The sequence below is a fragment of the Saimiri boliviensis genome, chromosome 6 (assembly GCF_048565385.1).
Source record: "Saimiri boliviensis isolate mSaiBol1 chromosome 6, mSaiBol1.pri, whole genome shotgun sequence".
NCBI classification, from domain to species: Eukaryota; Metazoa; Chordata; class Mammalia; order Primates; family Cebidae; genus Saimiri; species Saimiri boliviensis.
In genome coordinates, this window is record NC_133454.1 from 124,446,251 (window position 1) to 124,463,751 (window position 17,501).

General features: G+C 49.7%; 1 protein-coding gene across 2 annotated transcripts; it reads left to right on the top strand.

The window, feature by feature from the left end:
• The first annotated feature begins 48 nt into the window (after positions 1-48).
• SNX15 (sorting nexin 15) lies at positions 49-17,325 on the top strand. 2 transcript variants are annotated; one of them, XM_010348292.3, is made up of 8 exons: positions 49-249; positions 8,065-8,100; positions 8,313-8,433; positions 10,708-10,823; positions 10,925-11,072; positions 11,369-11,512; positions 15,905-16,153; positions 16,469-17,325. In XM_010348292.3, exons 1-8 carry the CDS (start codon positions 151-153, stop codon positions 16,510-16,512), a joined length of 957 nt encoding a protein of 318 aa, XP_010346594.3. In that variant the 5' UTR covers positions 49-150; the 3' UTR covers positions 16,513-17,325. The 2 variants fall into 2 exon arrangements, with proteins under 2 accessions (XP_010346594.3, XP_010346593.3); XM_010348291.3 differs by having other exon boundaries at positions 51-249; positions 16,480-17,325.
• Positions 17,326-17,501: the final 176 nt, after the last annotated feature.

The window sequence follows — 17,501 nt, forward strand, 5'->3', positions numbered from 1 at the left end:
GCGCTGTCACTTGCGACCGAATCCCTGGGCCGAAGAAAGAAGGGCGCAGGCCCGGGAGAAGCGGCGGCGGGTGGAGGCCGGGCTGGAGGGGTGGGGACGGCGAGGAGGTGGAGGTTGGTGCTCCGCTCCGTTCAGCTCCAGCTCGGATTCATGTCCCGCCAGGCGAAGGATGACTTCCTGCGGCACTACACAGTGTCGGACCCCAGGACGCACCCTAAAGGCTACACCGAGTACAAAGTAACCGCACAGGTGAGGTGGGGTCCAGCGCCTCCTTTACCCTTTTAACTAGAGGGGCGCCGAGTTTTTTACCTTAAGGAAAGGCGCTGCAGCCTCTGCTCCGTATTTAGACGCCAGAAATGAGCTTCCCCTTTAAGGGGAGGTTTCGGTACGAGGTTTGGTTTACTTCTTTAACCATTAGGCGGGGGCGGAGCCCTAGGTGGGCGCTGTCTTTTTTAAAAGGGCGTGGACGGCTGTTCCCGGGTAGGCAAGGCGAGTGTGCCCACGCTCGGGGTGTAGTGTCTAGGCATCAAGCTGTGAATTCCTCTAAATTAACGTGAAAACTCTGGTTTAACCCAAATATTAGTTAGTACTCCAAGCTCGTAGAGTAAGTTTTGTTTATCGGTTTGTTTGATCTTACATAAAATCCCTTTAACGAGTTTAACCATTTTTTAATTTTTCAAAAAATAATACTGGTCAATGGTTGAAGAAAATTCATGCAGTTCAGACGGACTTAAGGAGCAAGTCGCCATATCAAGGTCACAGCAGGAAGTCAATAGGCTAGAGTTGATAAGTGAAGCAATAGCAACATCGTAAGGACATGTTATAGAGACATGGAGGAAACCATGAAAATAATTAAAAATACAACAGTAAAAACAGGACACCTGTAGAATGATATACAAGAACTGGTAACAAGGAAGGTCCCCAGGAAGAGGAACTAGGTCACTGGGGACAGGAGTTAGGAGACTTTTTACTGTAAATTTTTTGTACTTTTAGAATTTTCAACTAGCTGACTTTTGACTTTTTCTTTTTGAGATGGAATCTCATTCTGTCCCAGGTTGGAGTGTAGTGGCGCGGTCTCAGCTTAATGCAACTTCCGCTTCCCAGGTTCAAGCGATTCTCCTGCCTTAGCCTCCCAAGCATCTGGGACAGGTGCATGCCACCACAGCTAATTTTTTGTATTTTTAGTAGAGACGGGTTTTCACCGTGGTTAGCCAGGATGGTCTCGATCTCATGACCTCATGCTCTGCCTACCTTGGCGTCCCAAAGTGCTGGGATTATAGGAGTGAGCCACCGTGCCTGGCCAACTAGGCGACTATTAAGCTGGTATTATTAGTTAACTATGAAAGCGAAGCAAGCACATAAGGACACTTCCAAAGTGATCTAAGTGCAGAATCCTAGCTATTTATGCTTTCCCCAAATTGTTTATGTCTTTTCCAAGCCTAAATAAATGCAAATAAGGGCCAGGCTCAGTGGCTCACACCTGAAAATCCCAGGACTTTGGGAGGTTGAGGCAGATGGATCGTTTGAGCTCAGGAGTTTGAGACAAACCTGGGCAACATAGTGAGACCCCGACTCAATATTTAAAAAATAAATAAATAAATAAACCACACACAGAAAACTTTAAAAAAAATTTTTTTTTAATGCAAATAAAAAGATTGTCCCTGGGAAGACAGACCGGAGGTGGGATCGGTGTGGGAACTTTTTCTTTTTTCCTTTCCTTTCCTTTTCTTTTTTGAGACAGAGTCTCGCTCTGTCACACAGGCTAGAGTGCAGTGGCACAATCTCAGCTCACTGCAACTTCTGCCTCCTGCGTTCAGCCTTAGCCTCCACCTCCTGAGCAGCTGAGACTACAGGCGCATGCCACCATGTCTGGTTAATTTTTTTTAATTTTTAGTGTAGACAGGATTTAACCACATTAGCCAGGCTAGTCTCGAACTTCTGACCTCAAGTGATCTGCCTGCCTTGGCCTCCCAGAGTGTTAGGATTATAGGCATCAGCCATCGTGCCTTGCTGGAACTGTAACCTTTTCTTGTAAGTTTTCCCAGTGGCTTTTTTGTGTCATTGCTTGCTTTGTTTTGTTCTTGAGATAGAGCCTCACTCTGTTGCCTAGGCTGGAGTGAAGTGGCTCGATCTCAGCTCGCTGCAAACCTCTGCCTCCCGGGTTCAGATTCTCCCAACCTTAACTGCCCAAGTAGCTGGGACTACAGGCACATGCCATTATGCCTAGCTACTTTTCATATTTTTTGGCAGAGACAGGGTTTCACCATGTTAGCCAGGCTGATCTGGAACTCCTGACCCCAAGTGATCCACCCACCTTGGCCTCCCAGAGTTCTGGGATTACAGGTGTGAACCATTGCACCTGGCCATTTTTTTCCCCCTTTCGTTTTTAGTAGAGACGAGGTCTTGCTATGTTACTAAAGCTGGTCTTAAACTGGTGAGCTCAAGTGATCCTCCTGTCTCTGCCTCCCAAGTGCTGGGATAACAGGCCTGAGCCACTCTGCTCAGCCTCTGCTAGTGTCTTACTTATCCTTTCAGACAAACTGTACATCCCCAGCAAATACATATATCCACTTTATTGTTATTTATACACAGTGGCATCTGTATCTTGCATTTTTTCACTTGCTGATATTCTTTAATGGTCTTTTGGGTTTTGTTTCACTTTAAACATTTTTTAAATGGGCCTGGTGCAGGTGGCTCACACCTGTAATCCCAGTACTTTGGGGGCCAAGGCAGGGGGATCACCTGAGGTCAGGAGTGACCAGCCTGGCCAACATGGTGAAACCCTGTCTCTACTGAAAATATAAAAATTAGCCAGGCATGGTGGTGCACACCTATAATCTCAGCTACCTGGGAGGCTGAGTCAGGAGAATCTCTGGAACCTGGGAGGTGTAGGTTGCAGTGAGCTGAGATCACGCCATTGCACTCCAGCCTGGGCAACAGAGCAAGACTCCATCTCAAAAATAAAAAATAAGCCTGGTGTGGTGGCTCACACCTGTAATCCCAGCACTTTGGGAGGCTGAGGTGGGCAGATCACGAGGTCAGGAGTTCAAGACCAGCCTGACCAACATGATGATGAAAGCACTTCTCTGCTAAAAATTCAAAAATTAGCTGGGCATGATAGCACATGTCTATAATCCCAGATACTCAGGAGGCTGAGGCAGGAGAATCACCTGAAGCGAGGAGGCAGAGGTTGCAGTGAGCCGAGATCATGCCATTGCACTCCAGCTTGGGTGACAGAGCAAGACTCCGTCTCAAAAAATAAATAAATAAATAAAATGTTAAAAACAAAAGCATAATTTATATAAATGTGAGCATATTTTAAACATACAGCTTAATCAAATTTTATGTATTTACATGTGTACAAACATCACTCAGATCAAAATATAGACACTTCCATTGCCCCAGAATGTTTCGCTGGATCTTTTCAAACAGTTGTTGCCTTCATCAAGGTAGCCACTGTTCTGACTCTGTCAGCATGGATTAGCTTTGTCTGCTCTTGAATCTCATATGAATGGAGTCATACAATAAGTACTCTTTTGCGTTTTACTTTTTTGTTGTTGTTTTTTGAGACAAAGTCTCTCTCTGCTGCCCAGGCTGGAGTGCAATGGTGTGATCTCAGCTCACTGCAACCTCTGCCTCCCAGGTTCCAGTGATTCTCCTGCCTGAGCCTCCCAAGTAGCTGGGACTACAGGTGCATGCCACCACGCCCAGCTAATTTTTATACTTTTAGCAGAGACAGGGTTTCACCATGTTGGTCAGGCTGGTCTCCATCTCCTGACCTCAGGTGATCTGCCTTCCTCAGCCTCCTAAAGTGCTAGGATTATGGGTGTGAGCCACCTTGCCCGGCCGTGTTTTACTTTTTTTACTCAATGTGTTTTTGGAATTTATCCATGCTGTTGCATATTTCAGTAGTTTAGGGATTTGGGGGAGTTTTGTTTGTTTGTTTTGAGACAGGGTCTTACTCTGTCTCCCCAGATGGAGGGCAGTGGTGTGATCTCGCGGTCTCTACCTTCCTGGCTCAAGCCATCCTCCTTCCTTATCCTCCCCAGTAGCTGGGACCACAGGTGTGAGCCACCAAGCCCAGCTGAGTTTTGTATTTTTTTTTTTTTTTTTGCAGAGACGGGGTTTTGCCATGCTGTCCAGGCTGAAGAAGTTTGTTCTTTGTTATTGATGTGTAGTAGTCCATTGTATGAATTTATCGCTGTTTCTTCATTTATTCTCCTGTTGGACATTTGGGTTGTTTTGAAAAAAAATTTGAGTCATAAAGTTATACGAACATTCATATACAATTTTTTTTTATGGACTTCTACACTCATTTATCCTTGGTATATACCTAGGAGTGGAATTGGTGGATCATAGGAAAGGTATATATATATATATATATATATATATATATATATATATATATATATAGCTTTACTAGAAATTGCAATCACCTCTGGAATCTTCAAAGAGAAAAAAGAAATTGGCAACAGTTTTCCAAAGTGATTGCACCATTTTATACTTCCGTTCTCAGCAGCACTTGCTGTCATCAGTATCTTTCCTTTTCATTTCAGCCATTCTGGCTGGGTTGTGTAGTATCTAATTGGAGTGTTAATTTGTATTTCTCTGATGACCAAAATGATCTTGAGCATATTTTCAGAGTCTTCTTGGCCATTTAAACGTTTTCTTTTGTGGGAGGTGCGGGTTCAAGTATTTTGGCCTATTTTTTTTTTTTTTTTTTTTTTTGAAATGAAGTCTCTCTCTGTTGCCCAGGCTGGAATAATACAGCGGCGTGATTTGGGCTCACTGCAACCTCCAACTGCTGAGTTCAAGCTGATTCTTCTGCTTCTGCCTCCTGAGTAGCTGGGATTACAGACTCGTGCCACAACACGTGGCTGATTTTTGTATTTTTAGTAGAGATGGAGTTTCACCCTGTTGGCCATGCTGGTCTCAAACTCCTGATCTCAGATGATCCTGCCCACCTTGGCCTCCCAAAGTGCTGAGATTACAAGTGTGAGCCCCTGTGTCCAGCTGTATTTTGCCCATTTTAAAAAGTCATTTCTCTTAAAATTTATCTGTAAGAGAGCTTGATCAGTTCTGGATATGAGTCCTTTATCAGGTGTATATTCATATATGTTGTTTTTGTTTTCTTTCATTTTATTTGTTTGAGATAGGTCTTGCTCTACTGCCCAGGCTAGAGTGTGGTGGCGTGATCACGGCTCCCAGCCGCCTCAACTTCCTGGGCTCCAGCCATCCTCCTCCCACCTCAGTCTTCTGAATAGCTGGGACCACAGGCTCATGCCACCACACCCAGCTAATTTTTTTTTTTTTTTTTTTTTGAGACGGAGTTTCACTCTTGTTACCCAGGCTCGAGTGCAATGGCATGATCTTGGCTCACCGCAACCTCCACCTCCTGAGTTCAGGCAATTCTCCTGCCTCAGCCTCCTGAGTAGCTGGGATTATAGGCACGCGCCACCATGCCCAGCTAATTTTTTGTATTTTTAGTAGAGACGGGGTTTCACCATGTTGACCGGGATGGTCTCTATCTCTTGACTTCGTGATCCACCTGCCTCGGCCTCCCAAAGTGCTGGGATTACAGGCTTGAGCCACCGTGCCCCACCTTTTTTTTTTTTTTTTTTTTTTTTGAGACAGAGTCTTGCTCTGTTGCCCAGGCTGGAGTGCAGTGGCACGATCTTGGCTCACTGCAACCTCCGCCTCCCAGGTTCAAGCAATTCTCCTGCCTCAGCCTCCTGAGTAGAGTAGCTGGGACTATAGGTGTGTGCCACCACGCCTGGCTAATTTGTATTTTTAGTAGAGAGTGGGTTTCACCATGTTGGCCAGGCTGATCTTGAACTCTTGACCTCAAGTGATTTGCCCACCCTCAACCTCCCAAAGTGCTGGATTACAGGCATGAGCCACCACACCCAGCCATTTTTGAATTTTTTGGTAGATACAGGGTTTCGCCATGTTGCCCAGGCTGGTCTCAAACTCTTGAGCTCAAGCAATTCACCCACCTCAGCCTTTCAAAGTGCTGAGATTACAGGTGTGAGCCACCACACCTGACTACTCAATTTTTGTTGTTGTTGTTTATTTTGGGTTTTTTTTTGAGACAGAGTCTTGTTCTGTCACCCAGGCTGGAATACAGTGGTGCAGTCATGGCTCATTGCAACCTCAGCCTCCCGAGTTCAGTCCATTCTCCTGCTTCAGCCTCCCAAGTAGCTGGGACTACAGGTGTCCACCACCATGCCCAGCTAATTTTTTTTTAGCTGGGTTTCACTGTTATAGCCAGGATGGTCTCAGTCTCCTGACCTCATGATCCGCCTGTCTCGGTCTCCCAAAGTGCCGGGATTACAGGCATGAGCCACCTCGCCCAGCACTCAGTGATTTTTAAGTAGTTTCTTTTACCAGCATATTTTAGGCAGTTCTCTGTTGTCATAAGCCAAGGCCAGGGTTTGAGTCCCAGCCGTCCTTCTTACTTGGTGTGTGACCTTTTATGGCCACACCTCTCAGAGCCTCCATTTCCTCATCTTTTAAGTGACATGTTAATTATGTCTGCCTCAGTGGGGTCTAGGATAAGGAATAGATGTTTTTATTTACTTAGTGTGTGAAAGATGGTCTCACTCTCTCCAGGCTGGAGTGCGGTGGTGTGATCTCAGCTGACTGCAACCTCTGCCTCCCATGCTCAAGTGATCCTCCCACCTCAGCCTTCCAAGTAGCTGGGACTACAGGTGTGCCACGCCACCACACCCAGCTAACTTTTTGTAATTTTTGCAGAGACTGGGTGTCACTTTGTTGCCCAGGCTGGTCTCAAACTCCTGGACTCAAGTGATCTGCCCACCTAGGCCCCCTGAAGTGTTGGTATTACAGGCATGAGCCACTGTGCCCAGCATAGGAGATGTTATTAAACCATCAAATACCCTAAACCATAGGACATTATTATTATTATTATTATTATTATTTTTTTTTTTTTTTTTTTTGAGACAGAGTGTTGCTCTTGTTACCCAGGCTGGAGTGCAATGGCGCGATTTCGGCTCACCGCAACCTCCGCCTCCTGGGTTCAGGCAATTCTCCTGCCTCAGCCTCCTGAGTAGCTGGGATTACAGGCACGTGCCACCATGCCCAGCTAATTTTTTTGTATTTTTAGTAGAGACGGGGTTTCACCACGTTGACCAGGATGGTCTCGATCTCTCGACCTCGTGATCCACCCGCCTCGGCCTCCCAAAGTGCTGGGATTACAGGCTTGAGCCACCGCGCCCGGCCCATAGGACATTATTTTAAAATCATTATGAACATAACATGATGAAAAGTGAATCCTGTTTTCGCCTCAAACCCAAGTCTGCCCTTCCAGGGGACTTTAGCTCCAGCGATGGTTCCTTCTGTGTCCAGGGTGCTGAAGCACAGGACTTTCTCCCTTAAGAAAGGGTGTTCCTGAGGCAGAACCTCCGTTCTTTGGAGATTTGGGGTTATTTGGTTTCAGAAGGAGATGCAGGGACTTGGCCTCTTCGAGGAACTGGGGTAAAAATTGGGCTGATGGCCATGCACAGCGGCTCACGCCCGTAATCCCAGTACTTTGGGAGGCCAAGGTAGGTGGATCACTTGAGGTCAGGAGTTTGATACCAATCTGGCCAACAAGGTGAAACCCTGTCTCTCCTAAAGATACAAAAAATTAGCTGGGTGTTGTCGTGCGTGCTTATAATCCCAGCTACTCGGGAGGCTGAGGCAGGAGAATGGCTTGAACTGAGGAAGTGGAGGTTTCAGTGAGCCAATATCACGCCATTGCACTCCAGCCTACAGGGCAAGGCTCTGTCGCAAAAAAAAAAAAATCGCTGGGCTGAGGTTGGAGTAGTCCAAATGAGCCTTTAGGGGTTCTTCTGTTTGACAGATGGAGAAACTGAGGTGCATAGTGGAAAAATTGCTGAGGTTACACTCAAAGGCTTAAAGCCAGGGTGCCTTGATGCTAGATCCCAGTGGCCAAAGGACACTGCCCCTTGCGGGGGACTAGGAGGCACCTGGGCATGACAGGATGAGGAGGTATCAGTTGGCGGTCTCTGGTCTCAACTGGCTCTTGCCTTTCTTTCTCAGTTCATCTCAAAGAAGGACCCAGAGGATGTCAAAGAGGTGAGGCTCCTGGGAGGAAGAGGAAAGTTCCAGACCTGGAAACTGACAAGGGGCAGTTGGTAACTCTGTTTGAACACCGGCCCTCCTTCCTCCCCAGCCCTGGGCAAGGCAGCGCTGCATCCTGATCCTCACACCCCCTGGGGGCAGACTGGGCATGGACGTGGCTGCCTCCCACCATTGCCAGTCCCAGGCAAGTCTCGTGTCCCTCGTAGGTGGTGGTCTGGAAGCGGTACAGCGACTTCCGCAAGCTGCATGGAGACCTGGCCTACACCCACCGCAACCTCTTCCGCCGCCTGGAGGAGTTCCCTGCTTTCCCCCGGGCCCAGGTGTTTGGTGAGTGTTAGATCCGGGCACTCAGGTCGAAGATAGAGGGAGCATTGGGCAAAAGGGACATCTGCCAGTGGGGGCTGGATAGAGAGGAACGGAATCTCTGGGCAGATACACGTTTGGAAGGGCCTTTAGGGATGACCTTATTTGACAGATGAGGAAACTGAGGCTCAGAGCAGCCTAATCCTGTATATTGCACTTTTTTTTTTTTTTTTTTTTTTGAGACGGAGTCTCACTGTATGGTCCAGGCTGGAGTACAATGGCATGATCTCCGCTCCCCGCAACCTCCGCCTCCTGGGTTCAAGCAATTCTCCTGCCTCAGCCTCCCAAGTAGCTGGGACTACAGGTGCACACCACCATGCCCAGCTAATTTTTTAAGTAGAGACGGGGTTTCACCATGTTGGTCAGGCTGGTCTCGAACCCCTCACCTCGTGATCCGCCCGCCTTATCCTCCCAAAGTGGTGGGGTATTGTGCCTTTTAACATTCCTGTCGGGCCAGATGCAGTGGCTCATGCCTGTAATCCCAGGGCTTTGGGAGGCCAAGGAGGGTGGATCACCTGAGGTCAGTAGTTTGAGACCAGCCTGACCAACATGGTGAAACCCTATTTCTACCGAAAGTACAAAAAATTAGCCAGGCGTGGTGGCACATGCCTGTAATCCCAGCTACTTGGGAGCCTGAGGGAGGAGACTCACTTGAACCCGGGAGGTGGAGGTTGCAGTGAGCCGAGATCGCGCCAGTGCACACGAGCCTGGGCAACAAAAACGAAACTCCGTCTCAAAAAAAAAAAAAAAAATTCCTGTCTTTATTAGCTCCATTTTCTTTTACTTTTTTGTTATCGTTGACAGCCTCACTTTGTTGCCCAGGCTGGAGTGCAGTGGCGCTATCTTGGCTCACTGCAATTTCCACCTTCCGGGTTCAAGTGATTCCCCTGCCTCAGCCTCCCGAGTAGCTGGGATTACAGGCATGCACCACCCCACCTGGCTAATTTTTGTATTTTTAGTAGAGACAGGTTTCACCATGTTGGCAGGCTGGTCTCGAATGCCTGACCTCAAGTGATCTGCCTCAGCCTCCCACAGTTCTAGGATTATAGGTGTGAGCCACTGCACCCAGCATATTAGCTCCATTTTCAAGGTAAGGGAGCTGAGGCTCAGTGAGGTGAAGGGTCTTGGCCTGTAGGTGGCAGAACCAGGATTCCTTGCCACAGCTGCACAGCTGGGATTTCCTGTAGACCTGTGCCTTCCAAAACAGTAGCTGTGAGCCCTGTGTGGCTGAGGAGCACTTGGGATGAGAGTAACTAGGACTACAGGGCACGCCACCACGCCCAGCTAATTTTTATATTTTTAGTAGAGACAGGGTTTCACCATGTTGACCATGCAGGTCTCGAACTCCTGACCTCAAGTGATCAAGCTGCCTCAGCCTCCCAAAGTGCTGGGATTACAGGCACGAGCCACCGTGCCTGGCCGAGATGTTCTTTTGAAGCAAAGTAAAGGATCACTGATGTCAGGCCAGTGGGAGTGCCGCAGACTGGCCACACAGTACCTGGACCAGAGTTAGCCTGCTCTGCTTAATACCTAGGACAGAGCAATGAAACTGGCTCAAACCTGTAATCTCAGCACTTTGGGAGGCCAAGGCAGGTGAATCAGTTGAGCTCAGAAGTTCAAGACCAGCCTGGAAACATGGCAAAACCCCATCTCTACAAAAATACAAAAGTTAGCCAGGCATGGAGGTGTGCGCCTGTAGTCCCAGCTACTTGGGAGGCTGAGGTGGAAAGGCAGGTTGATCCCAGGAGGCAGAGGTTGCAGTGAGCTGAGATCGTGCCACCGTACACCCACCGGCCTGGGTAACAGAGCCAGGCCCTGTCTCAAAAAATAAACAAGGAGGCTGCTTGCTGTGTGACCTTGGGCAAGTCACTTTACCGCTCTGAGCCTTACTTTTCTCCTCATTAGATCAAAGCCATCAGAAATGCTTTTGTTTCTTGTTAACTACCTAGCTCTCCCTGTATAGAATATGATATTCACAAGGGCAGAGACTTGTGTCTCCCCTGTACACCTTCTGAGCCTAGCATATAGTAGGTGCTCAGTAAACATCTGGCGATTGAATGAATAGGGAGACTGATCCCTCCTGGAAACCCTTACCTCGCCCCAGGAGGAGCCGGGGAATACTGCTGGGAAGATGGGTAGGAGGGCAGCGAGTTGCTCAGAGCATCTCTGGCAGGACCAGGAAAAGTGGCTTTGGGGCAGAAGCCTCTGTGGGTCGCCACCAGTCTCCCCTCTCTGTAGGCCGGTTTGAAGCCTCAGTGATCGAGGAGCGGCGGAAGGGGGCAGAGGACCTGCTTCGCTTCACGGTGCACATACCCGCGCTCAACAACAGCCCCCAGCTCAAGGAGTTTTTCCGGGTATGTGCGCCCAGTCCTTCCACCTTCCCAGAACCTGGGCCACGTACGCGCCACCAGATTGCACCCCATGACTCCCCATGGCTGGTCTTTCTGTCCTGCAGGGTGGGGAGGTGACCCGACCCTCAGAAGCGTCCAGGGACCTACACATCCTGCCACCTCCTCTGATCCCCACCCCGCCCCCTGATGACCCCCGGCTACCCCAGCCGCTCCCTGCAGAAAGGAGGGGCTTCGAGGAATTGGAGGTGCCAGGTACAGCCGGGTGGGAGGAGGGAACCAGGGCGGAAGGGTGCAGAGTGGGAAGGGAGCCCACACTCCCTCCTCAGCGATCTTAGTGAGATATGTGTGTGTCCCGGGTCTGTCGCTGGCTGTGGGCAGGTCCTTTTCCTTCTCTGCGCTACAGTTTCTTAATCTGTAAAATGGGCACAAACCCTAATAATAGGCTTATCTATGCCCATGGTTGCTGCAAGGGTTTAGGGAGAGAGTAATTCCATTTTAAAAGCTGAGAAATAAACAAGTATTAATGTCCCCAATTATCTCTTCCTCAGCGGACCCCCCACCATCCAGCCCTGCCCAGGAAGCCCTGGATCTCCTCTTTAACTGTGGGAGCACTGAGGAGGCATCCGGTTCCCCTGCCCGAGGCCCCCTCACTGAGGCTGAGCTTGCACTCTTCGACCCCTTCTCTAAGGAAGGTAATGAGCTGGGACAGCCGGGAAGGAGCCAGGGCAGGATATCCTTGGGACAGGGAGGAAGGCAGAGCCTCACTAGCCTGCTCAGTGCCTGCGCACATCTGAGAAAGATGCTCCCTCCGCAATGCTGCCCTTCAGACCAATAGCAGCTTCACTGAGAATTAGAAGCCCCGTGCCAGGGCTCGTGCATGGTGTGCTGGATGCCCCTGTGCAGCGAGTAGCCACGAGGAAGGAAAAGATGCACTTCCCATGTTGGGGCCGTCTCACTGAGAAGCCTTTAGAAAGACCCAGGTCACACTGCCCTGGGACATTTTAGTTCCTTCCGTGAAAGCTCATGGTGGGATTTCGGGTCTGGCTGCAGATCTTGAAGGCAAGAGGCCTGCTGGTCAGTGGGGGTGAGGTCTGAGCTCAAAGAGAAGCCACAAAGGGAAACCTCTCTGGGGGCCTGGAGCCACTGGCATTGGGGGATGCCAGAGATAGAAGGCTCCCCCCTCCCCACCAATGGAGATCAGAGTGCTGGGCACCTTCTTGCTCTGAGATCCTGGGACTTGACAGTCCCAAGTTCTGAGATACTGGAGTTTTTCAGTCTAAGATTTGGCAAGGCCTGGCACAGTTACTTACACCTGTAATCGCAACACTTTGGGAGGCTGAGGCAGGAAGATCGCTTAAGCCCAGGAATTCAAGACCAGCCTGGGCAATATAGTGAGACCTCATGTCTGTTATTCTTTTTTTTTGAGATGGAATCTCACTCTGTCACCCAGTTTGGAGCTCAGTGACGCAATCTCTGCTCACTGCAACCTCTCGGGTTCAAGCCATTCTTCTGCCTCAGCCTCCCGAGTAGCTGGGACTACAGGCGCATGCCATGGTGCCTGACTAATTTTTGTATTTTTAGTAGAGAAGAGGTTTCACCATGTGGTGAGGCTGGCCTTGAACTCCTGACCTCAAGTGAGCTGCCCGTCTCAGCCTCCTAAATTGCTGGAATGATGGGGGTGAGCCACAGCACCCAGCCTGTTATTCTTAGAATTAAAAACTTACATAAGGCCAGGCATGGTGGCTCACACCTGTAACTCCAGTACTTTGGCAAGCCAAGGCAGGCAGATCATGAGGTCAAGAGATTGAGACCATCCTGGCCAACATGGTGAAACCTGTCTCTACTAAAAATACAAAAATTACCTGGACGTGCTGGCGTGCATGCCTGTAGTCCCAGCTACTTGGAAGGCTGAGGCAGGAGAATTGCTTGAATCTGGGAGGTGGAGGTTGCAGTGAGCCGAGATTGCGCCGCTGCACTCCAGCCTGGTGACAGAGCAAGACTCTGTCTCAGAAAGATAAATAAATACAAAAATTAAATTAAAAACTTACATAAGGCCAGGCATGGTGGCGCGTGCCTATAGTCCAGCTACTCGGGAGGCCGAGACAGGAGAATCGCTTGAACCAGGGAGGTGAGGCTGTTGCAGTGAGCCAAGATAATGCCACTGCACTCCAGCCTGGGCAGCAGAGCAAGACTCCATCTCAAAAAGAAACCAACAAAGCAAAACCTGTTTTAAAAATATAAGGAAAAGTGCCAGGCGCGGTGGCTCAAGCCTGTAATCCCAGCACTTTGGGAGGCCGAGGAGGCTGGATCACGAGGTCGAGAGATGGAGACCATCCTGGTCAACATGGTGAAACCCCGTCTCTACTAAAAATACAAAAAATTAGCTGGGCATGGTGGTGCGTGCCTGTAATCCCAGCTACTCAGGAGGCTGAGGCAGGAGAATTGCCTGAACCCAGGAGGCGGAGGTTGTGGTGAGCCGAGATCGCGCCATTGCACTCCAACCTGGGTAACAAGAGCGAAACTCCGTCTCAAAAAAAAAAAAAAAATATATATATATATGGAAAAGAAAAAATTTGCCAAGTTTATGATGTCACTGCTGGCATGGTATGGAGTGGCTGATCTCACTCCGGGATAATCATGGGAGAGTTTCCATTTTGATTCCTTAGCAGTTTTAAGCCTGTTTTGTTGGTGTCCCTTCTTCACCCTTTGGTGACCTCCTGGGTAGACAGACCCCTGGCTTTCTGGTCAGTTTAAGGCATGTGAGCTCTCTTCCTCAGGCAAGAAAAAGTCTAGTCCTGGCGGGGCACAGTGGTTCATGCCTGTAATCCCAGCACTTAGGGAGTCCGAGTTGGGTGGATCACGAGGTCAACAGTGAAACCCCGCCGGGCGCGGTGGCTCAAGCCTGTAATCCCAGCACTTTGGGAGGCTGAGGCGGGTGGATCACGAGGTCGAGAGATCGAGACCATCCCGGTCAACATAGTGAAACCCCGTCTCTACTAAAAATACAAAAAATTAGCTGTGCATGGTGGCACGTGCCTGTAATCCCAGCTACTCGGGAGGCTGAGGCAGGAGAATTGCCTGAACCCAGGAGGCGGAGGTTGCGGTGAGCCGAGATCGCGCCATTGCACTCCAGCCTGGGTAACAAGAGCGAAACTCTGTCTCAAAAAAAAAAAAAAACAGTGAAACCCCATCACTACTAAAAATACAAAAAAATTAGTCGGACGTGGTGGTGGGCGCCTGTAGTCCCAGCTACTCAGGAGGCTGAGGCAGGAGAATCACTTGAACCCAGGAGGCAGAGGTTGCAGTGAGCCAAGATTGCACCACAGCACTCCAACATGGGCAACAGAGTGAGACTCCATCTCAGAAAAAAAAAAAAAAAAAAAAAGTCTAGTCCTGTCTGAATTAGGACCGCCGTCTCCCAGTCTCAGCCTCCCCACTCCACCTGGCTCAAGCCTGACCAGTGACCTGCGGCTGTGAGGAATCTCCTTTCACTTTTTTTTTTTTGAGACAGAGTTTTGTTCTTGTTGCCCAGGCTGGCATGCAATGGCAGGATCACTCACAGCAACCTCCGCCTCCAGGGTTCAAACGATTCTTCTGCCTCAGCCTCCTAAGTAGCTGGGATTACAGGCACGCGCCACCACGTCCAGCTAATTTTGTAGTTTTAGTAGAGACGAGGTTTCTCCATGTTGGTTAGGCTGGTCTCCAACTCCCAACCTCAGGTGATCCACCCGCCTTGGCCGCCCAGGGTGTTGGGATTATAGGCGTGAGCCACTGTGCCTAGCCTTTTTTTTTTTTTTTTTTTTTTGAGATCGAGTCTTGCTCTGGATTGCCCAGGCTGGAGTGCAGTGGCATGATGTCACTTCACTGCAACCTCTGCCTGCTGGATTCAAGCAATTCTCCCACCTCAGCCTCCCGAGTAGCTGGAACTATAGATGTGTGCCACCTGGCTGATTTTTGTATTTTTAGTAGAGATAGGGTCTTGCCATGTTGGTCAGGCTGGTCTCGAACTCCTGACCTCAAGTGATCCACCTGCCTCAGTCTCCCAGAGTGCTGAGATTACAGGCGTGAGCCATGGCGCCTGGCTCTTTACTTTTCCTGTTCTGCTTCCTCCCTTCCCTGCTCCTGCCTCTCCAGTGTGGGGGAGTGGGACAAAGGAATGGGAGGGGAAGGCAGCGTTGGTGTCCTAGAGCTGTTGTGCCTGGCCTCTGGGTGGCAGGCATCCAAGTGCTCTGCCCTTCGGCCAGCAGCTGCCTGCTGGGCAGGAGCTTTACTATTTTCTCTCTCTCTTTTTTTTTTGAGACAAGGGGTCTTGCTCTGTCACCAGGCTAGAGAGCAGTGGTTCGATCACAGGTCATTGCAGTCTCTACCTCCTAGGCTCAAGCGATCCTCCCACCTCAGCCTCCTGAATAGTTGGGACAGAACCACAGGCATTCATCATCATGCCCAGCTAAGTTTTTTTTTTTTTTTTTTTTTTTTAAAAAGACGGGATTTCACCGTGTTGGTCAGGCTGGTCTTGAACTCCCGACCTCAGGTGATCTGCCCGCCTTGGCCTCCAAAGTGCTTGGATTACAAGCATGAGCCCAGCCGCCCAGCTAAGTTGTTTAATTTTTGTAGAGACGAGAGCTCACTGTGTTGCCCAGGCTGGTCTCAAACCCCTGTGTTCAAGTAGTCCTCCCACCTCAGTCTCCCAAAGTGCTGGATTATACGCATGAGCCACTGTGTCCAGCCAGCATCTTTTCAAGACCCTTCACAGACAGCTTCTGTAAGACATTCACTCAGCATATGGGAGGTTTCAGTGAGCCGAGATCGCGCCATTGCACTCCAGCCTGGGCAACAAGAATGAAGCTCTGTCTCAAAAAAAAAAAAAAGAAAGGTAAGGCTGTTTTTACAAAAGCACATGAACCCTATTGATCCAGTAGATCATGGCTACTTTTTGATCCACAGGCAACTTCTGGATTGCTCTGGCATTGGTCCCCTCTACTGGGGACAAGCTGATACCCTGATGGACAAGAGCGGTCTGGGAGTTGGGCAGAGGGCCTTGGGAAAGGAAGGGTTTGTCTGGTCTGAGTCCTCTCTGATTGCAGAAGGTGCAACCCCCAGCCCCACCCATGTGGCTGAGCTGGCAACGATGGAGGTGGAGTCGGGAAGGCTGGACCAGGAACCATGGGAACCAGGAGGGCAGGAGGAGGAGGAAGGAGGGCCCACCCCTGCCTATCTAAGCCAGGCCACAGAGCTTATCACCCAGGCCCTTCGTGATGAGAAGGCAGGTGCCTACGCTGCCGCGCTCCAGGGCTACCGAGATGGTGTGCACGTCTTACTCCAGGGAGTGCCCAGTGAGTAGGGACTGAGGGTGGAGGGTCAAGCCTGGGTCCCAGATGGGCCAGTGAAAAAGGGAGCAAAAAACAAGCACTTCAAGGATCAGGAGCTCTTGCTCCTCACTGACCAGCTGTGTAACCTTAGGCAGATTTCTGTTTCTGTTTCCTTTTTTAACCTCTTGTGCCCTCAGGTTTCTTATTTGTGAAATGGGGAGAATGGACGCCGGGCCCCTGGGAGGAGGGAAAAGCACATGGTGATGCTCTGTGAATTGTAAAGGATGAGACTAGGGGTTCCGACTTGACCAGTGGCGCCCAGGTGCCTCAGCTGAGCAGTCTCTCCACAGGTGACCCATCGCCTGCCCGTCAGGAAGGTGTGAAGAGGAAAGCAGCTGAGTACCTGAAGCGGGCAGAGGAGATTCTGCGTCTGCACCTGTCCCAGCTCCCACCCTGATGGGGAGTGGGTCCTTCCCTGGGACTCTCGCTCCAGCACTGCCAGCCCCTTGTCCTCTCCCCATGGCCTGGCCTTGCCTCCTGGTCTCATAACCCCAGGGGCCATTTCTGAAGGTAACTGGACCAAGAATGAGAAAAAGAATTAATCTCAGCTCCCTAACTACACCTACAACCTTGGAATCAAGGACTCACACTTCTGACCCTGTCTTTTGTTTCGAGATGGAGTCTCACTCTGTCACCCAGGCTGGAGTGCAGTGATGTGATCACAGCTCACTGCAACCTTTGCCTCCCAGGTTCAAGCGATTCTCCTGTCTCAGCCTCCCCAGTAGCTGGGCTTGTACGCACTCCCCACCACACCCAGCTAATATTTTGTATTTTTAGTAGAGATGGGATTTCACCATGTTGGCCAGGCTGCTCTGGAACTCCTCAAATGACCTACCTGCCTCGGCCTCCCAAAGTGCTGAGGTTACAGGCATGAGTCACCGTGCCTGGCCCCTGCCTGTCTGTCTTGATGTGTGAGCAGCAGCTATGGTTATTAAACCATTAGCTTAGCCCTCTAGAACGGGTCTGCAAACTCCCACTTGCAGACAGATCCCGCCCACCTCCTTTTTAATGTAAGGCCTGTAAGCTACAGTGGTTTTTACATTTTTTTTTTTAATTAAAAAAATCTAACACTCTGTGACGGGAAAATTATATGAAATTTAAGAGTCTATAAATAAAACTTGTTGGAACACAAACAGGCTGATTCATTTAGTATTGTGATGGCTGCTTTCACGCTACACTGGCAACTGAACAGTTGCAGAGTTGAGTCTTTGCTGCCTGCAAATCCCAAAACGTGGCCCTTTGCAGAAAGCATTTGCTGATCCCTGAGCTAGAAAATAGGGAGCATTCCAAGGAAACAGAAAATAACAAGCCG